Raw genomic sequence first — 22,700 nt, forward strand, 5'->3', positions numbered from 1 at the left:
CTACAAACTCATCACAAAAATGAGATTCTTAAAAAAATCTTTTCATTCCTCATCATACAAAAAATAAGATATTTTTATACTTAAACGAAACCTCTATTATTATCACTCGGTTAAATCTGTTAATGGTCGTACTAGCGCTATCTTTTGTCCAATAGTCTTTATTTAGTTTCAACCATTTAAAGAAAATTCGTTACCTGTAGCGACATCTAGTATCGAGTAGAATTTTCCAAGGTCACATGAAACGAATCATAGACAATCTCATAAATCATTCAACTCGCCATGAGTATAACCCGGCTCATTTATATTGTCCTATGCATTTTGACAATACTGCTGCGTACACGTATTTCGAATTTAGTTGCGTAGTTTGAATTTTAAGGTCACGTTCAAAACCTTTACTCGTAAAGATATTTCAGGAATAATTGAAAAGTGGTTTTATAACTTGCTTAAGCAATATATTCAGCTATGTTTTTGAAATAAAAAATAACAATAAATAATTTTCAAAACTTTGCTGTGGTTGAAAATATATCACACTCGGCAGTAATATTGATAGTTCAAAACGCACCTCTGCAGTTTCAAGAAAAAAGAACAAAAATAAACACGTCAGCTGTCAAAATTTGTTGTGTCATGTCGTTGTAATATTTTTGTAGAAAACCAAACACTGTGAATTTGTCTCAAATAGAATAAATAACGCCCATAGTTTATAACTGAACTAGAAAACTACCGCGAGGTTCAAACACCATGCATTGGTACGGGGGCAGCATCGCGGAAGCGGTGACATTATCGAAGCAAAGAAATGCAATTTTCGTGGTTTTTGTCGAAGGTAAATCTTTTATTTCTTATTAAAATATCAACTAAAACGTATTCCTAACCTGATAATTAAGAAAACAGCTGTATTTTCAGCGAAATTTTTTGCAAAAATGTAGGTCAAATCGTATGTCAAGTTTAGGAGGTTAAAAGGTAAAATTTTGACGTCATACTGAAGAGGATATTATTGAAATGTATATTTATATATATTTACTACAAATATTAGTGGAAACAATCAGCCATATACGCGAGTAGGTACTTAAAACTCGACCATGCAAAATAAGTAACTTTCAAGAATTCTTTGTGTCAATGATGATAAGGTAGTTTAAGTATATTGATGAATGTTTATGTATGTACATATTTGACCAGCTTCCGCCAGCTAATTTCACCCTATAAACCTTTACTGAACTGCAGCCTTCCTCAATAAACAGGCTATCTAACAAAGAAATATTTTTTTAAATTAGACCTGACTTCGAGATTAGCTCGTTCAAACAATCAAACAAACTCTTCAGCATTATAATATGTATTAGTATAGATTTGGTATACTTTATGCTTACTATCACGTGAAACAAGCTCTAACATTTGTATATCATTGTTGGTTTCTTTTTTCATCAAAATATTCATCAATTACGCCATTTACTTTTTTCCTGTAATCTATTCTTAATTACCACATCTAGACACACGGCAGTGTGTCCGCCAAGTTCGAGCAAAAAAAAGCGACACACCGGCCATGGGTTATATTACACGAACCATTTCAGGCCAAATTCGACCCCCCTATAACTCGAAATCTATTTTATTTACGCATATCAAATTTCTAGTATCTGTTGAGACCCCCTCACTTATCTAAAATACAAAATTTCATTAATATACCTATTGTAGGTCTTGAGATATTGACGTCAGAAAATCGCTATTTTTACTATACACTCACTGACTGACTTACTGACTGACTCACTCATCAAAAACCTAGACCACTTCCAATGGTCGCATTGACTTGAAATTTGGCATGGAGGTAGGTCTTTATGTCAAAGTAAAGGGAAAAATCTGAAAATGGCCAAGTGTGAGTCGGTTTCAAAATAATGAAGGTGTTTTATACCCGGTGTAAAGGACAATGCTATTCTTTGTATGGAAGTTGGGCTCAAGAGTTGCCCACAGTAACTGCATAGTGTATTATGTTCCATAGGCTTATAATAGGTCCCAGACCGAAATATTTCGAAATCTATCCCAGGAGTCCTGAGAAAAACTGGTTTGACTCTTATTCAATATTACGAAAAATATGCTTACGAACTCTTAAGTATTCCACTTTTATTACCTCAATTGAAATGCATTATAATATTAATCGACAAATACGAGGTATTGAACGAGATTTTTTTTTACCGACTTCAAAAAATGGAGGAGTTTCTCTGTTCGTTTGTATTCTTTTTACGTAAGTACGTGCATAACTCCGTCGTTTACCAACCGATTCAAACAATCATTTTATTGTTTGAAAGGATTTACTTTCCAAATGGTTCCTTTGTTATTCGGTCCAGGGTCTGGTGATAGAAACCTGAAAACAATAGGGAACTCTCGGAAATTGTAAGCACATATCGAATAAGAACTTGTCATTCGGGTATATGTCTCCGACACCACAAAACAGTGGAGTTTAAGACCTAACCCGACGATGGAGACGACAGTGAGTCGGGGGAACTCCTCAACGGTATCTATTTACTACCTCGTGTTCGAGCTTATTTTATTCGTCTTGATTAGATTTTTCCATTGCCATTACGGATATTAATTGCATGACGCTACACGAACTTAGAACTGATTGTGGTACTCGTAGATAGAGACTGAAAAGCAAGAGAAACAACAATTACCTTTAAACGTCTATTTCTGTTTTTTTATCCTGTTAACAGTGAAACCACTAACTATCTGAATGTTATTTCAAGAAAAGAGGTTGTTAGATTTGTGGCTGCTTAAAATGGCTTGCTAACAATGGCTGGCTAACATTAGAACCGGTTTTTCTCGGGACCTCTGGGACCGATTTCAAAAATATTTGGATTCCGTCTTAAGAGTGAAGTAAAGAACCTATTCTAACCATTCCCACTACTGGGCAAATGGCTTGGGCTTTATAAAGTGACTGTTCAAGTTTAACATTAGAACCGGTTTTTCTCGGGACCTCCAGGACCGATTTCCAAAATATTTGGATTTCGTGTTAACAGTGCAGTAAAGAACCTATTCTAACCATTCCCACTACTGGGCAAATGGCTTGGGCTTTGTTAAGTGAATGTTCAAGTTTAACATTAGAACCGGTTTTTCTCGGGACCTCTGGCACCGATTTCCAAAATGTTTAGATTTCGTGTTAACAGTGAAGTAAAGAACCTATTCTAACCATTCCCACTTCTGGGCAAATGGCTTGGGCTTCATAAAGTGACTGTTCAAGTTTAACATTAGAACCGGTTTTTTTCGGGACCTCTGGGACCGATTTCAAAAATATTTGGATTTCGTGTTAACAGTGCAGTAAAGAACCTATTTTGACCACTTTCATTGCTGGGCAAATGACTCAGACTTTGTTAAGTGACTATCCATGGAGAACATTTGAACCGGTTTTTTTCGGGACCTCTGGGACCGATTTCAAAAATATTTGGATTTCGTGTTTAGAGTGCACTATGGAACCAGCTGGAACTACGCCCACTGCTGGGCAAACTTTGAGCCCAGACCCTGGCATTGTCCTTTATACCCCTAAGGAACTAAAACGAACTAAACTTATCTATATTTATATAATATATCTTCGAATGGTCGTACCGATCTGAAATTCGTTACAAAGCTTTGTATTTAGTCAAAGTAAAGTAAAAATCTGAAAACGGCCAAGTGTGAGTCACTTTCGAAAATAACGAATGTGTAACTTTGATCCACGAACATAATATATGATAACATGTCATGTCAGTCAGTTGGTAAATCTAGTCCATTTAGTTAATCTAGTTCATTTCTTTGTAAGAAGCATAGAATTTATAAGAAGCAAGTTTTAATAGAAAATTATATACTTGATTCATTGCGTTTAGTAGGTTTATAACAAGGTGTGTGAAAACTTGCCAAGTAACATCATGAAAAAGTAACTATTTTTAACTGAGGTATGTGTATGGAACTTGGTACTTATTCAGATCTCACTTCTTTTATAGGCGAAGCCTTCCCATATTATCGAACTTGGCAGCCTTTCACATTTTTGTTTTGGGTGGGTTACAATCTGAATTAAAAAAGTTATATTTTCTTATTCTGTTGTTCATCTCTTAATAAAAACCCATATAAGATTAAAATATTCTAATTTTATTCCATCATAATAAAAGAAATATTGTAATTGTAAAATCATTCATGTTATACATAAATAAATCTGTTTTAAATAGGCCAGTTTACTAGAATATTTTGGACCTTAGCTTAATTAGCTACTTGAAATTGAATCATACAACAGCATCATGAATTAATAACAATGGTAATTACTTAGGTATACAATAGAATTGATTAATTTCTAAAAAGATTACCTGTTAAATTTTATTTAAACTTGTTGCTAAAGATAGAAAGGAGCAGAAAACCTTCTGCAAATCCTATAACCCGATGAGAAATAAAGCATCTTCATCATTTAGATGGCATGTTGTAGGTGTGGTTAATATGCTGTTTTCTCAATTTGATCCTACGTTCCTAAGGATCCCTATAAAGATCTCTGGGTAACCCTAGCCATTTCTAGCAATTATACTTGCATCCAGTCAGAACTTCTTTATTCATATACCTACATATAAGAGCGTTCTTCAGAAAATATGCTAGCTAACACTGTAAGAAGTTTTCTAATCAGACAGCTAACTCCTCAGATTATCTGCATTCAAGCAAATAAATAAACTTTTCGGCTTTATGATCATCATCTGCCTAGTTTTTCCCCAACTATGTGGTTTCCAATCTCAGTGGCTGAATACCAGTGTTTAAAACTCTTCAGTTTTATAATATTCCATGTTAGAGATATTCCAAATACTAAGCTTTATATTCTGAAACCTATTATATAAATGCTGATTTTTCTTGAAATAAACCAATTTTTATTACTATCAAAACAAACCTACACTCATAAAAGTGCAACAACCAAAACAAAACTTAACAAGTTCACAAATACCCACATTAGCAAGCCGATGAGTCAACACTACAGTGCTTGCACGCTACATTGCCAACTGTTCACGTAGTACTTAGATTGTGCAACCAACTGGATAGTTCACAAATACCCACATTAGCAAGCTGATGAGTCAACACTACACTGCTTGCACGCTACATTGCCAACTGTTCACGTTTGTACTTAGATTATGTACCCAACTGGATAGTTCACAAATACCCACGTTAGCAAGCCGATGAGTCAACGCTACACTGCTTGCACGCTACATTGCCAACTGTTCACGTTTGTACTTAGATTGTGCAACCAACTGGATAGTTCACAAATACTCACGTTAGCAAGCCGATGAGTCAACACTACACTGCTTGCACGCTACATTGCCAACTGTTCACGTTTGTACTTAGATTATGTAACCTTCTGGATAAGTTATGGAGTCTATTGTTACTTTGCTGAAATCGATGATATACAATGTAGGTAAAATATGTATTGTTCATTCCGGGAGACAATGAATCGAGGCTTGAATGTAGGATAGTGTGCTTCTTACATGCATATGCTGCTAAGATTATCATGCATTTGCACAAAGGAGACCAAAGTTGTGTTTCATCTCATGAAACCCGGTGGACTTGTCTGTGTACATACTATACTTCGGCCGTTCAGAGAATGCGTTCCTGACACCTATCAGTTAGTCACGACTAGTGATGGGCACAACATAACACTGAGTTCGTTACCGTTCCTTCAAAATGAACCGCCGCATTATTTTAAGATTATTTTCGTTTTAAATTGGCGGAATCATTTGTTTTATATTTTAGTTATTTAAGTGGAAACCAAAAAAAGGTAATATTCATATAATAAAATTGTTTTATTTATTCTTTGTTACAAGTACATTGAATTGAATGTGCGAACAGAATATTAATCAGACTCCGATTTGCTTGAGGAGGTGGTGTCTTCATCATCATCTTCGCCTACATGTATATTTATATTATTATCAATAACAGAATCAATCCTGATATCTCGGTCTAACAAAAGCCGGGTAATCAAATAAAAACAGATCGAAAACACTTGAAAAACGTGGTCTATGCGCACGAAACGACAACGGACGACTGTTTTAGCGTCACAAAATGGCGGCCCATAACGCCATTTGGGGTTACCATTTTTAATCTAAGTATAAAAATGCGGTTTGGTCATAGTTTTATTTTTATATTTCATAAACGTTATAATTAAGTCTTATAGTCCATTATTTTCCAATTCTTAAAAAGAAAATCAAAACGTATTATTTTATATTATAACTGTATAAGAACAGATTACGATACTTGCCTGTTATTTTTAGCACAGCACTACAAAATATAAACCGCTGACATAACCTTGTAATAGCGCAGTATAGATTTAGAAAAATATTGTTTACCAAGTTATTTGACACTCAGTTTGGCACAAAATTATAACATTCATTGATTATTGATATAATAATGTTGTTTTAATGCTCCTCAATTGTTAAAACGGTAAACAACCAGCAAAAATATTTTTATCGTAACTGCAACGCCATTGCAAAGTTACGTCGTCAGTTCAATCGCGACGTGTCAGGAACGCATTCTCTGAATGGCCGAACTATAACTTGCACATTGTGTTTGTATTTTGTATGACTCAAATAGTACTACTACAGTCCTTGTGAACATATTACCTTTTTAAAAAAGAGTGTCCATGGAGTTTCGTGCCGGCTCTTCTCCACGAGACCAACTTTTTGGAACCGTGCAACTAGTGTGACGTTTCACAAGAGCCTTCAACAGCCTGTTTGAAATAAAAAGATTTGACTTTATGGAAGGAGAAAACATGCTGCGGTGACCACAAATGAAATTGGGATAGGGACAGGAGGATGATGATAATGATGATTAATTATGGTTAAGGCGATTCCAGTAGTTTAAATGCTCTTAGTATTTGGCAGTTTGCCACTGCAGCATCATTGTAAGAAAATTGGCAATTGGCACCTCTGGCCGTGACAAAAAACATTTTTATTGGTTCAAACTTGCAGTTAGTTTGTTAAAATTAACTTTGGTTATTTTTGGGAATGCTGTTTTTGGTTTATTTTGGGTCGCTCTCGATATAGAGGTTTGGTTTTATGAGGTTGGTGGCACTGTCAGATTTAAAAAATATTGAAGCTTGATACAAAATATCAAGTATATTTTGTTTATAAAGTTTGTAAATGTCTTAATTGCATTTTTTGACAGTTTGCAGTATAAAAATATTTTACTCTTGCTTTGTGGATATTGTGGATATTCCGAATAAACACTGGTCACTTAAGAATACTTTCAGAAATGAAAATAAGTTCCACAGGCTAAGCCAAGAACCAATTAAATATATATTTATTTATTTGTTTATGTACACATACAGAACACAGACAAGAAGAAAAAATAGAACAAATAGTACAAAGGCACAACTTTTTTCATAAGAAATCTCCAGCAGTTATGGGAGAGTTAGAATAAAAAGAGATGTAGATAGACTGTGTAAAAAGAAAACCAGATATGTAAAAAAATATTATTATACTAATACACATAAGGGTAAATAGCTAGTAAATTTAGCTAAGTATACACAATAGTTACTATAATGTAAATACTTATAAATCATTCAATTTAGATAATGGTCTAAAACCCTTGATAATAATATTAAACGCTACCTGTTACTAAATGATGTCACCCCACCCACTGCACTAAAATAACTTTGTATGTCATTCAAATAATGTGTCATGTTACATATTAAGTTCATTTTCATGTTAATCTGGCTTAGAATGCTGGTTTTCATTTATTTTGTTTGCCTGTTTTGCCTTACAATTTGAAAACAGCTTTTCATATAATAGTTTCTGCTACTTTTCTATACCCATATCCCTAGAGAACTACTTTGTGCGTCTGGATAAAAGCCAGCCTATAGTGGGCTTCAATATTCTTAAAAATCGGACCGAGAGTTTTTATGTTTAGGGGGTTCAAGCATACAAACAGATATACAAACAAACTCTTCAGCCTTAGAATATTTTTTACTAGCTTTTGCCCGCGACTTCGTTCGCGTGGAATAGTGACTTCCGGCAGATTTTTGGTTTTACCCACATAGTTCCCGATCTCGCGGGATTTTTGAGAAGTTCCCGCTCCCGCAGGATGAATTAAAACAATAACATGAACCGAACACGTGTAATGACACCATTGCGCGATTAACGCCATCTATCTACGGAGCATAGGAACAGCTCGACATTTGACCAATAGATGGCACTGTATGTCCGTAATAAATTTTATTTTTTATTTTTATTTTTTGTAATAAAAACTATCCTATGTCCTTTCTCAAGTTTCAAACTATGTCTGTACCAAATTTCACACAAATCGGTTCAGTAGTTTAGGCGTGAAGAAAAGACAGACAGACAGACAGAAAGACAGAAAGACAGACAGACAGAGTTACTTTCGCATTTATAATATTAGTTTGGATTTAACCTTTGAGTATAACAGTAACACAAAATAGTACAAAGGTGCTGCTTATTTCTGATGAAATCTCTTCCAGCACGAGAGTTATAAAATAGATAGGTATTAGTATAGATTTACTTATCAAGTATTTTAGACCTTTAAATCATTTAAGTTGCAATAACTCATAATCAACCATTTTAGAAGACAATTTCTCTCTCATACATATTTTTTTTTTGCAAGTTGAACAGAACAGTCTTACCACTCATTAACACTAAGCCAAAATAAACCTAATTTAAATGAAAATAAAGGTCAAAACCCAATTCTCTCAATCACATACTTCCATTTATCAAAATAAGACCTTATTTCCTTCATTAATGAGGTTTAAATTTCCCTCACCAGGTGACAATGACCTCTCAGCGGAGATGGCAGCGACAATAGACGACAGCGTGGTCCTCGCCCGGCTGTCGGACCCCGCCAACTTCTTAGCGGTCAAGCTCAAGAGCGGCTCCGCTAACTATACGCATTTCGCGCAGATCTGTATCCTTTTGAGTAATAGTTGTATATATATGGGGTTCATTAAAAAAAAAAAACAGAGAGAAGATATAATTTGAAAATAATAATAATTCAGATCTTATTTATTAAAAAAATATATATATTTACACAAGTATAATTCAACTTATTAGAATTGGTAATCAATAACAATCAAGGACTTTTTTCTACTGTCAGAAAATTTTATTTTGCACTTTTTCCAAAAATAAACTAAATAATTTATTATTTTTAATTACAGACGTATATTTCGACTCGCACATAATGTTAATATAAATAGATGATAAGCAGTAGTGAATCACCTATTCACTACTTAGCAACTGACATAATAATTAGTAGCAAATAGATTCCCAAATTCAACAGCAGATTACAAAAGTAAATTCTTAATTATTATTATTAAGAAACTCCCTATAAAATATCGCTTTCTTTATATACCAACGATTTCATTTACTTCCCGAGGGAACTACTTACATAAGCGGACAAAAAGCAGCCTATATAACTTATTATTCTGATTTGTAAGCTATAATACTGCCAGTTTCATCAAAATCCGTTATACCGTTTGAGTGTGAAGAAATAATAAACAACCAGACAGACACAAACACACAGACAAACACTCAAAAACCTTCACATTTCCTGATTCTATTGCGACATAAATTTTCTTAACACCAGCAATCAGATCAATTCGTGCCAGTTCCCTCGCTATTCTTCATAGGCAGGAACGGCACGCCGCTGGAGGTGGTGTGCGCGGGCGTGCAGCCCAGCAACCTGGCCACCAGGATAGACAGGATCCTGGAAGAGCATTGTAAGTAGAACATACCATCAGCTTCCCAACTATTTTAGGGTTGGCTTCCAGTGTAGGACGCAGCTGAGTACCAGTGTGCCACATGGAACGACTGCCTATGTCATGAAGCCCTTTTACGCCCTTTCCCAATATTCTATCTATCTATTGCTTAGCTTACTGGAGATAGGAATGTGACATTGCGGTAATCTCAAAATTCTATATGTATGTAGTACCTACGCAAATCAATAGATGAAAAAACAATTTATTCATCAAAAGAGTTACAATATTTTAAAAATAATATTGGAAGATCCGGATAATAGCTAGAATAATTTGAGAATAACCATTAATAGAAGCCAGATTAATGAACTTTAAACCTCTCAAGATTTCCATCTACTTAGTCAACACAGTTTCAACAAAATGATTTATTTATAGCTGAATTTAGCACTTAGGAATAAGTTTTTATTTTATTAAGAGAATGGGCTAAAATCTGTGTTATTTTCTGATAACCTCTAGACCAAAGAGGCAGCAGCATGTATACTAACCACAATATAACATTTTGTCCTCAGTCAAAGACAAACAGGCATCCCCAGCTTCCGTCCCCGCGCCTTCAACATCGTCTTCCAACATACTCGAGGACTCCTCAATCGAGGACCTGTCCTCCGACAGGGAGCCCGGGTTCCCCCCAGTGAGGGAACTAGCTGCACCCAATATTAGAGAGCAGACTGTCAGCTTTGTGCAGACTGAGAGTGCTGCTTTGTCCCGACAGGCGGAGAAGCCGAAGGAATCGGATTCAGGTTAGCATAAACTACTGAAAAATAATCATCATCATCCTCCGAGCCTTTTTTCCCAACTATGTTGAGGTCGGCTTCCAGTCCAACCGGATGTAGCTGAGTACCAGTGCTTTACAAGGAGCGACTGCCCTATCTGACCCCCTCAACCCAGTTACCCGAGCAACCCAATACCCCTCGGTTAGACTGGTGTCAGACTTACTGGCTTCTGACTACCCGTAACGCCAAGGATGTTCAATGACAGTAAAATAATTAAAAAACATTGTTAAAAAAACACGCTTCGTTTCTTAGCTAGTCATGTATTGTCATCAGAACTCAGAGCGTGTGCAAAATTTCATCCTAATCGAAGACCGGGAAGTGGGTCAAATTAATATTCCAAGATTTTCTTATATACATAGTTACAAGTGAAGTTAATATAAGCGTGTTAAAAAGTATATAATAAAAATGAATTCTAATTAGACCGCCTTTTAGATTATCAAAAAATATTGGACACGTGTTTTTTTATTTTCTTAAAACATAAAAAAAAATCATTTAGATATAAGGCATTAAAGTTTGTGAGTACGCGACAAGCCCCTTGTCGCGTCTATGTAAAATTTGTACTTAAAATCACAAAATTCAATCGGGTTATATCTTCGTTGTTATTTGTTTTTGAGAGAAAAGAAAAAATACGTGTCCATTATTTTAGGGATCTATCAGATAGGGAACGGTCACGCGGTCCAGCGTTCATGCGGCCAGTTTTGCGTTCTATGTGTCATATTACATTATACTCACACAGGAGGCATTCTAACCGCGTCAGTCAAGTAGAAGTAGTAGAGCTCGAACGCAGAACGTTCGACCGCTTGACCGCTCTCTGTCTGATAGATCCCTAATTACTTTTTTTTTATTCGCCATGCCTATTGTAGTACTCAATAAAGATTTTTTTTATGTTTTTCTTCCATTATCAGGCTCACCCCGTGCGAAAATCCAGAAGATAGAATCAGAACCAAGGCCTAAGACTCCAGAACACGAGATAGTGTGCGATGGTGACGTGTGTGTGCGGCGGCCCAGGAACAAGCCCGACGAGCCGGGGCCCAGCCAGGCCCCCACGCCCAGCCTGCCCCATGCACCCGTCGAGGAAAAGGTAGGCTCCAGAGTATATAGTGTGTGACGGCGATGTGTGTGTGCGGCGGCTCAGGAACAAGCCCGACGAGCCGGGGCCCAGCCAGGCCCCCACGCCCAGCCTGCCCCATGCACCCGTCGAGGAAAAGGTAGGCTCCAGAGTATATAGTGTGTGACGGCGATGTGTGTGTGCGGCGGCTCAGGAACAAGCCCGACGAGCCGGGGCCCAGCCAGGCCCCCACGCCCAGCCTGCCCCATGCACCCGTCGAGGAAAAGGTAGGCTCCAGAGTATATAATGTGTGACGGCGATGTGTGTGTGCGGCGGCTCAGGAACAAGCCCGACGAGCCGGGGCCCAGCCAGGCCCCCACGCCCAGCCTGCCCCATGCACCCGTCGAGGAAAAGGTAGGCTCCAGAGTATATAGTGTGTGACGGCGATGTGTGTGTGCGGCGGCTCAGGAACAAGCCCGACGAGCCGGGGCCCAGCCAGGCCCCCACGCCCAGCCTGCCCCATGCACCCGGCGAGGAAAAGGTAGGCTCCAGAGTATATAGTGTGTGACGGCGATGTGTGTGTGCGGCGGCTCAGGAACAAGCCCGACGAGCCGGGGCCCAGCCAGGCCCCCACGCCCAGCCTGCCGCATGCACCCGTTGAGGAAAAGGTAGGCTAGCTGTACGCTCCAGAGTAAATAGTGTGTGACAGCCATGTGTGCGGGGGCTCACGAGTCGGGGCCCAGCCAGGCCCCCACACCCAGCCTGCCCCATGCACCCGTTAATGATAAGGTAGGCTAGCGCTAGGCTCTAGAGTATATAGTATATGATGGCGATGTGTGTGTGCGGTGGCCCAGGGACAAGCCTGACGAGCCGGGGCCCAGCCAGGCCCCCACGCCCAGCCTGCCCCATGCACCCGTTGAGGATAAGGTAGGCAAACTGACTCCAGAGTATATAGTGTGTGACGGCGACGTGTGTGTGCGGCGGCCCAGGAGCCGGGGCCCAGCCGGGACCCACGATTTTAACGTGGCATCCGAAAAACGGAATAACCAGAGGCATATTCAATTTTCATAATCAGCAGATTTCCTTAAAAAAATTGCTGAAGCTTCACATTCAATTACAGACAGTGTGTAGGGGGACGGGTTCTAGAGCCAACGGAGGCAAGTAATAGAGGGAAACTACAGAAGGGAGTACATAGGAAGAGTACATGAGGGAGTACATAAGGGATGTAGGAAGTACATAGAGTAGTACATAGGGGAGTATATGAGGAGAGTACATAAGGCGAGTACCAAAAGGAATATCAGGACATACAGGGAGTGCATATGGTTAGTACATGGGGGAAGTACATTGAGGACTTTCGTAAGGGAATATATCTTAAGAATATAAAAGTGCATAGCCAGCTCTTTGCAATAACATCACTTAACACAAATACCTATATTTCTTTCTCTGTTTAGCAGGAGATCCCCAGCTCCGAGAGCGGGGGCAGCATTGAGGAGAAGATGGAGAGAGCCAAGGAGCTCATCGAAGCCAGGAGGCGGGAGAAGGCTGATAAGGAGAAAGAGGTATGTTTACATTATATTTACACCTATACTAATAAGAACTGGCTTATTATGCTGGTGGTTTCATCCGCTTTCAGAGGAAACTACTACCGTCAACCAGATAAGAAGAAGTCTACATCTTATTCTGATGTATAAGCTATAATACTGCCAAGTTTCATCAAAATAAATCCAGTAGTTTTGAGGTGATGTGTGTGATGTGTCCATCCAAAGATACAAACTTTTGTGTTTTTGTGTAACAGGACTAACTTTGGCCAGCAGTTTCATCCAAGTCCCGCGGTGACTAGTCTGCGCACCCAGATAAAAAAGTAGACATTCCTCGATAAATAGGCTGGACCGAATTTAAAAAAAACCCTTCTGTTCAGTTACCGATATGTACTTGTTCAAACATACAAACCCTTCAGCTTTACAATATTAGTATAGATTACATAACCAGATAAAAATAAATTGACACTCTATCTCTTTCGCAGCTGGAGAAAGAGAAAGAGATGGAGCGTCGTGCGGCCGGCAAGGGCGTCGCCGAACTTAAAAGATGGCAAGCCGACCAGGAACTCAAGCAAATACAGGTGATATTTATATGTCTTACTTTACATTTACTTCTATTTATTTAAGATTTATGTACACACACAATAGAGCAAGACGACAGGAAAGAAAGAATTTACACGGCGATTATTTTCCCGTATACCGTATACGAGATTTTATCGAATAGCGTAGTGACAACAGAATATATGTGAAAACTTGAAAATTGCTTACACGGCGTTCATACGGGTAAATCCCGTGTTCGAGAAATATATTTTAAGTTAAAACCGTATACGTGAAAAAATCGCATCGAATGGTCGTCGTGTGAACGTGGCCTTATTCTACCTCTATGTGTATTTGTCTGTCATTTTCCAAAGCTTAAATTTCAGAATTTTTCTGGGCCCAAATTATGGCAATTTTGTATAATGTCGCTTTGTACTTTTTTGGTGTTATTTTCTTCGAGTACGATACAAAATTGTGTCTACGGTCTACGGTGTAGACATGATAAGGACTCGGTTGTTGAGCAAATATTGATTTAATATAATTAAGAGTCACCTTTTACATCACAGTCTTACATACCTGTTAGTAAGATATAGACATGAGAATAGATAAATATACCTATGTCCTATATAATACACACCACGCCGTTTGACCCATACTTCAATAGACCCCGTACAATTTTTAATTTTGAAATATGCCTTACTTCTGTCAACAGGAAGAGCGTCGCCGCGAAAAGATGGAAAACAACCTAGCCCGGCAACGTATTTTAGAACAAATTGCCCAGGACCGCCTCGAGAGAAGAGCACGAGACGTGACGCCCACACAGGCACAGCCTTCCCTTCAAGCTACACCTAGTGAGTATAGTAGCACCTCCTTCCCGCAGCTGGGTAAGAAGATGGAGAACAACTTAGCCCGGCAACGTGTTTTAGAACAAATTGCCCAGGCACACACGGGCACAGCCCTCCGTACAGGCTGCACCTAGTGAGTGTATATGTGTACATAGGGTTATTTCTAAGACACCGATAACCTAGGTCTACCACTAAATGTCAATTTTATTTCGATTAATGTTCACAAAAAATTTGAAAAAGTCGTGGTGGCCTAGTGGGTAAAGGACCAACCTCTCAAGTATGAGGGCGAGGGTTCGATCCCAGGTCAGGCAAGTACCAATGCAACTTTTCTAAGTTTGTATGTACTTTCTAAGTATATCTTAGACACCATTGGCTGTGTTTCGGATGGCACGTTAAACTGTAGGTCCCGGCTGTCATTGAACATCCTTGGCAGTTGTTACGGGTAGTCAGAAGCTAGTAAGTCTGACACCAGTCTAACCAAGTGGTATTGGGTTGCCCGGGTAACTGGGTTGAGGAGGTCAGATAGGCAGTCGCTTCTTGTAAAGCACTGGTACTCAGCTGAATCCGGTTAGACTGGAAGCCGACCCCAACATGATTGTGATGCCAAATTGTGATGAATTGTTAAAAGTTTGTGTAATAAATAACCCTATATATGCAGCTAACTGATTGTAATGGCCGTTCAATCAAACACCTTTGATTGAACAACGCCATTTAATCACATGTCGTTTACATAAAGATGAAGAAGACTTTTTACACGCGAAGTGCATACATTTGCCTTGTGTAGTCCATTTTAAGTTTTAGGTTTTTAACAGTATTTTGAAGGTTTATTATTATTTTATTATTTATTCAAAAACTATCATTATTTTTTAGTTCTGTATATGTAAAGTTATATTAACTTCCAGCTGCCGGCGACGGTGGTTCTCGCGCCCGCATCCAGTTCAAGTTACCCGACGGAACCTCGCATACAGCACACTTCGACGCCGACGGCACTCTCGCCGAGGTGCAGAGATACGTGGCGGACAATCTGTCGGTAAGACACACTTACATTATAACTGTTAGGCATAGGGATAGAGACCTTGCCCGGGTATAGTCATCGGCACGAATCTTGAGCTCTGACCTTCACCTGCGCAGAAGTGATTTATTGGGTCCCTTTTGTGGTGTGAAGTGAGGCGCGGGAGCGGGCTAAAGCGGTGACTGGCCCGCAGTGCATCGCGTCATAGCCGTCACTTGGGATTGGTTCTTTGATAATAAATCACTTCTGCGCAGGTGAAGGTTAGGGCTCAAGATTCGTGCCGATGATTCTAACTGCGTTGAGGAGGTTAGATAGGGTAGTCGCTCCTTGTGGCACACTGGTACTCAGCTGCATCCGGTTAGACTGGAAGCCGACCCCCGACATAGTTGGGTATAGGCTTGGGAGATGATGCATATGGACAGAGACGCACCGACATAGGTGATAAAATGTGGTTAAAAAGTTTGTACTTAGACCAAAAGACGAAGATAAAAATGTTTGTATCTTTGTTAATTAAAAAATATTAAATACATTCTACATATACAATTTGATATTCTAACATGAAATTCCTTGCTGTTTTTTAACACTTCTTCTTAAACAAATACCTTACCTCTAGGTACCTCTATCGCAAAAGCGTTTTTGATTTCTTGAAAATGATCGGACCTACAAAAATAGTGTATGAATGAACATAAATGATTTTCAGTCAGTAAGAGCCTGATTTTGGCTTATGGTTTGGTTAAAAATAAATATTAATTCTCAAAAATAATCTGTAAATGTTATTATTCTGTAAGAGATTTTTAAGAAGGTAGCTCTATTTAACAATTACTTTTAAATTTGGCATGCCTACTGGCAGAATGTACAAGGTTTTAAGCTATTGCATAGTTTTGAGCGCGGGGACGAAATCCAGAAATGCCCTAACGAAAAATCCTCACACTCCCCACTCCGACGGGCACGGAGGCAGAACCACAAAAGTAAAGTACTAGGACAGCATAATAGGCATGATGACAAATTTTTAAATTCCTTTGTATGATGTAGGTATACGTCTATTTTATATGAAAAATTATTAATTTTAAGAAAATGCGAAGATTTTTTATCAAATAATTGCATTTTTCTCTGTCCACTTTGGATCCGGCGCGAAAACGCTTGTCAGTGTCATGTCGTCACTTGTGACGTCACGACTGAAATTACAAGACGCAAGTAAACAACGCTCGTGCAATAATTAAGTTTTTTGTGTTATTAAATATGAATTCGAAAGGGCATAGGTGTTGTGGGGTCACTGGGGGACTAAGTAAGAACACATCCAAAACAACTCCTGATAAGTTATTTGTGTACGTTCCTCACAATAAAAAAATACGAAACAAGTGGCTTAAACTTGCAAGGCGAGATGCAAAAGCAATATTGCCCAGGGTACAACTTTATTTTTGTGAAGATCACTTTGATGTAAGTTATTACGTAGTTCTCTAGATTCTAGCATAGTTTATAATGTAAATAACTATTTCGAGATTAGGTTTCATCTCTCATTGTTTTTTAATTAAACTAGTATACTTACATGGAAGTTTTAACATTTCTAAATTCAGCTGAACAAAAATCTTTATTTGATGCCAAAAACTTTCCCAGCATTATGATATCAATTCTAGGCAAATTAGCGCTGTTTGCCTTGATAAATCCGGGCTCCATAACTCGTGTTATAAACAATTAATTAATTAAAAACAAAGATCGCAGTGGAAGTTCACAATAACGAAATGTGACGTTCGCGCGCTTTCGCGCGAGTTGTTTTGAGAAATGACGTCACGAGCTCTGATTGGTGTTCAAGATATCATGGCGGATTGCCTTATTTCGTAATTTTATTTTATAAAAATACATATTAATCACATTATTAATAAAGAAAACAATGCGCGTTTTATATTCCAAGCTTCAAGTTTAATTTAATAAATATATTATTTTAATGATTTTTGATTACTGTCATCATGCCTATTCACCTTAGTAAAGTATACCAATAACGAAATTTCGATGCAACTGCTCACCATGTACCAGGGTAGCATAACTTATATGAGTATACCAATACCAAGTGTAGGTAGACGCTACTGCTCACCATGTACCAGAGCGGCAAAAAATACACCGGGCGCGGGTAATACCGCGGGGAACGGCTAGTAATTAATAATTATAATTGCATAAGTTGATACAGAATGCTATGCAATAGCTTTACCGCGGCAGTCCCCGAGTGCCACACGTATTTTATTTTGTTTATGTAACACTTTACTTATGTACCTATTCTTGGCAATTGAACGATTTCTATTTCAATTCATTATTTTTTTTTTCTCCCATAGTTATCAACATCATCGTTCGCGCTATGGACGGCGTTTCCTCGCCGCGAGCTGACGGAAGCGGAGTCCAGCCTGCGAGGGCTACAGCTGGCGCCCTCCGCCGCCCTGCTCGTGCTGCCGCGACGCATGCCACCCGTGGTCGCCAGGCCTTCACCCGTGTCTAATCTTATCAGTAAGTTGATCATTGTCACCCACCCAGAGGTTAGAGCGTCACTCGTAGTGGCCAGGCCGTCAACAGTGTCTAATCTTATCAGTAAGTTACATAGTGTCACCAACTCACAGGTTTCAGCGTCACCCGTAGTGGTCATGCCTTCACCCGTGTTTAATCTTATCAGTAAGTGTTACGCAGTGTCACCCTCAGGTTACAGCGTCATCCATCGTGGCCAGGCCTTCACCCGTTAGATGGAGGCGACCAGCCACTGCCGAGGGGTGCAAGCCCCACATAACCTCACCGTCTTCCCGGGCGGTGTGTGTATGCGTCAGGCATTTTCCTCAGCTGAAACAAAAAAAAAAGGCCTTCACCCGTGTCTATTCTTATTAGTAAGTTACTTAGTGTCACCCGTGGTAACAGTTTAACCTATAGTGGTCAGATTGTCACCGTTCATAAATGTTACTTAGTGTGAGCCGTGGTAACTAGTGCCTACTAGTGTTTCTAATTTGCATGACACCCGTGGTGGCCAGGCCGTCTCCAGCCTTATAAGTAAGTGTTACTCAGTTTCACCCACGGTAAGTAACCTTAAAAGTGTTACGAAGACGTATGTTACCCGTGGTGGCCAGGACGTCACAAGAGTCCAACCTTATTTGTAAGTATTACTTAGGGTTTCCCGCGAGTTGTTACTCGTATAGTATATTACTGTTGTAATATACTGCTGGCTATGTAGACCGTACGTCATAAGCAAATTATCTTGTTCATTGCCTGGCATAATGCTGAACTGTGGACCTATTTGATCAATATTTCTTTTTGTTTATTTATTTTTTCTATTCGTGTTTGTCTTGTGCTTTTTCATCAGCTTAAAATATACAGTTTCCGGATGACAGCAGCCCAAGTCATTAAAAAACCCGAATAATAAAACTAAATATTTTCTGCCCCACAGCATTCTTCACGCAACTCTTCACAACCATGATCCTAGAGCCATCGCAACAGCTATTCATCTGGCTCCGTACCCGCTTATTCCCTCCCCCCGCTCCCCGCGCCGTCAGCCCCCAGTCCGGGGCTCCTTCAGCCCCTTCAGCCCCCGGAGCCCGGCGCCGCGGCAACATACACCGCCTGCCCAGCGACCGAGCCCCAGATGATGACAACAATACATGGAACGGTAACTCTACACAACAAATGTAATGTTGCCATGTTAAACATATTATTTTGGGGTTGCCTGTGAAGGTACTGAGGAATTTGAGGTTGGTTGTGTTTGAGCTTTCATGATTTTTGACATAGTGTTGGGTGATTAATCGATTTGGTTGTGCAATCGAATGGTTAGTTGATAATGCAGGCGATTTTTATCGATGTTTTAATATCTTAATACATATTTCATCTAAATAAAATAAAATTGTAACTTATAAATGGTGTAATCCACGCCGGTAATAAATTGTACAAAAATTTTACCAAAGCAACATGATATTTCAAACTTACTCATCCTTAAATGTATTCAGTAACTTTGCAAGTACCCTTTAGGCGATAGTTCGCACTGCGTCATATAATTTCAAAATTAATTCTTATGATAATGACGTAATTATAACGAACTTTGCGTCATTTCGGGTGTTAAAAAATCACCCATATTTATAATTGTACCATTCCTTCTAATTTGCCATTTTGTGGCAACACTGTAAATATGTCCTAGTGCGGGCAACACTCATTGATTAGTGTTCCCATCTATGTTTTTAGCACTACATATTTTGTGTGAGGTTGACTGCACACTTACGACAAAAAATCGCGATTTAAAATCGTTAATAACTCGCGTAGATATTTCTTAAAAGTCCGACAAGTTAATTAATATCTTAGGTTTAGACAAGTGGCATTTTGAAAAATAATAGAATTATAAATGAATGGAACTGACATTACCTACATAAATATCATATAACCTATAACAGCTATGAAATGGTTTCGTCTCTTTTTGTGAAACTTTCATTTACTTTTGACAGAAAAGGACAAAGCACAGCTTAGTAGCTTATATAGGATTAAGTAGCTAATGTCAGCTCTATACATTTATAATTCTATAATCTAGCATTTGTTTTGAAAGCTTGTCTAAACCTGTCTAATTCTATGTACAGTCTTAAGGCCATTCCCAATAATTTATCTATCTATCAATTCTTTTGCTTACAAAACATAGGAATTTGACATTACGTGTATGGAGCTAATTTCAAAATTCTGTCTCTGATAAACGAATTAATAGATAGAATATAGGACATGGCTATTATACGAATTTCGGAATCAGTAAAATCTTTCTCGTAACTTATATTATATTTTTAGCATTCATTTTAACTATCTAAAATGGTGCTATACGAGTATTTGAAAGGAATTAAAAAAATGGAGAAAAAATGGATACTAAAACTATAATATCAGGTCAAATTCGCCATATTTTTGAATGATATTATGCAATTATACCTACTTATTAAAATAAATAATAATAAAATAAACTCAATTGCATTACGGTTTAAAGTTCTTAGCAGAAACTCTGCAGACTTACTAAAAACTCTGCAGGCTGACTAAAACTCTGCAGTGTTACTTAAAAGTGATTTAATTAATATGCATAGCAACACACAAGTGTTTAGATTATGCTTCTTAAGATTTTGATTGCAATTATTTTTCTAGTTAATATGATAAATATTCGTGTCACAGTTTCTCTTATAATATCTTACAATTGTGCAGTTTTTCAATGCAATATGTTTCAAAATCCAACTGAAGTTCATTTGACATTGACAGCTGTCAAATTCAAGCATGTGTCAATGTCATTGATCTGCCATTGCATTGAACAACTGTCAATAATTAATAAAACTGTGGTTTTTCATCCTGTACTTTATCTTTGCATCATATCACATAAGATCATAATAATATTATTCTCAAAATAAACTTAATTTAAACATCAAATACCAGTAAATGGAGTTTAATGAATATTACCTACCGTAGATTAAAAATTTTGACAATTAAATGAAACATACCATCATTTCTTGTCTTTAATATTACTATCAGAACTAAATGTATAAATATTTTCTATGTATATATTGACCAATGTTTGAAATGAAAATAAAAATTTACACAATTTTCGGCGTTCCCAAAAAAAATAAAAAAAAACTGTTGGAAAACTAAAATTTTCCTTCATTTTGTTTTCAGCTACGAAAAACGGGATAATTCTTTTATTATTTATGTTACTGATTATGTTTCGGAGTGAATAAATTAATGGAAAGTATAGACAAATTCAGTGTGGCATACGACCTTTTTGAACCGTTTGACATTTACGCGCCAATAAATCCAAGATGGCGTCGGCATTTTCAAGTTTCGAATGCTAGTTTTGTCTATGTCACATTGAATGTGTCAATACTAAAAATAAATAGGTTTTCTAGATTAGTTATGAACTATTATCAAATTTTCGTTGTAATTTATATTTCAAATAAATATTTGTTGAATACCCACAATTAGATTGTTTTATTTTCTTTTATTAGTTTTTTTTCCTAAGCCCAATAGGCTCCCAGACCAAAGAGATCCTTACTCGACTGTCAAAATGACTACTTACTGCAAAACTTCTGAGCTGATTTTGATGAAACATGTCTAAGAATCACCGCTAATATACTACATCTCTAACTTATCTTGGCAAAGGCACTTAGAAAAAAAATATTTCACAAAAAATATCTAACTTCTTACCTATCTAATTTGACAGTCGACAACACCAACCAAAAGTATTTATTCAAATGCAGTAGAAAAAAAGTCAAACGTAAAGTGCTTTAAAATCATTTCAAATGTCATCTCACGTAAGATTAATATCGATATCGTGACTACAATGCATTCAAACGACTTGGTATTTTGCGTTTTGAAAGTTTGTTGTCAATTACTGTGGAAAAATATAACAGTAATTACTTGCATAACTGTGAATTCAGGAATTTTATTTTCTTTAAAAATATTGACAGTTGCGCTTACCGCGGTCGGTTGGTGGATGGGTAACCATTTGTATGTACCTAATAATGTCATACCAAGACTCCTTCTTGCCTTTGACCTCGGCTGTCATTTGAACATCTTTGGCAGTCGTTACGGGTAGTAAGAAGCCAGTCTGACAACCAACCATACCAAGGGGTATCGGGTTGCCCGGGTAACTGGGTTGAGGAGGTCAGATAGGCAGTCGCTCCTTGTAAAGCACTGGTACTCAGCTGAATCCAGTTAGACTGGAAGCCGATCCCAACATAGTTGGGAAAAGGCTCGAAGGATGATGTCTTGTCGCGGTCGATCCGTGGATGGATGACCATCTATGTGTAATAATGTCATACAGAGATTCATATTATAACATATCCAATGGCATAAGCCTTTGAAAATCTGACAGTCGTTACGGGTAGTCAGAAGCCAGAGTCTAACAACGACAAACCAACCTTACCAAGGAATATAGGGTTGAGGAGGTCAGAAAGACAGTCGTTACATATGATATACTGGTACTGAGCTGCATCTGGTTAGACTGGAAGTTGATCCCAACGTAGTTGGAAAATAGGCTCGACAGAAACGTCAATTTCTTAAAACCAACCATTTACTATGAAGTTTGAAGTTCAATTTTAAATGACCTAACTAAAATTGGTATAAGATGAGCGGGAGAAACCACGTGTTTAAATACCGTAAAGATACTTAATGGATTCATCAACCTTACTCTTAAAGCTAATGAACCGACAGATTCTATTAATTATTGAGTAACAGACAGC

The 22,700-nt window shown here is 38.0% G+C and overlaps 1 protein-coding gene across 2 annotated transcripts; it reads left to right on the forward strand.

The window, feature by feature from the left end:
- Positions 1-576: 576 nt before the first annotated feature.
- Positions 577-21,437, forward strand: LOC124643309 (UBX domain-containing protein 4). Of its 2 annotated transcripts, none has more exons than XM_047182239.1 (11): positions 577-820; positions 8,755-8,892; positions 9,578-9,703; positions 10,249-10,476; positions 11,415-11,590; positions 13,009-13,116; positions 13,581-13,676; positions 14,345-14,483; positions 15,380-15,507; positions 17,814-17,982; positions 18,905-21,437. In XM_047182239.1, the coding sequence occupies exons 1-11, from the start codon at positions 739-741 to the stop codon at positions 19,144-19,146; spliced, it is 1,632 nt and encodes a 543-aa protein (XP_047038195.1). In that variant the 5' UTR covers positions 577-738; the 3' UTR covers positions 19,147-21,437. The 2 variants fall into 2 exon arrangements, with proteins under 2 accessions (XP_047038195.1, XP_047038196.1); XM_047182240.1 differs by having other exon boundaries at positions 578-820; positions 13,012-13,116.
- Positions 21,438-22,700: the final 1,263 nt, after the last annotated feature.

The sequence above is a fragment of the Helicoverpa zea genome, chromosome 27 (genome assembly GCF_022581195.2).
Source record: "Helicoverpa zea isolate HzStark_Cry1AcR chromosome 27, ilHelZeax1.1, whole genome shotgun sequence".
Classification (NCBI taxonomy): domain Eukaryota; kingdom Metazoa; phylum Arthropoda; class Insecta; order Lepidoptera; family Noctuidae; genus Helicoverpa; species Helicoverpa zea.

Coding starts and splice junctions, on each gene's coding strand:
- LOC124643309 (XM_047182239.1), top strand. CDS start 739: ATGCATTGGTACGGGGGCAGCATCGCGGAAGCGGTGACATTATCGAAG. Junction 8,893..9,577: donor TACGCATTTCGCGCAGATCT/GTATCCTTTTGA, acceptor ACCAGCAATCAG/ATCAATTCGTGCCAGTTCCC. Junction 17,983..18,904: donor ACCCGTGTCTAATCTTATCA/GTAAGTTGATCA, acceptor TCTGCCCCACAG/CATTCTTCACGCAACTCTTC.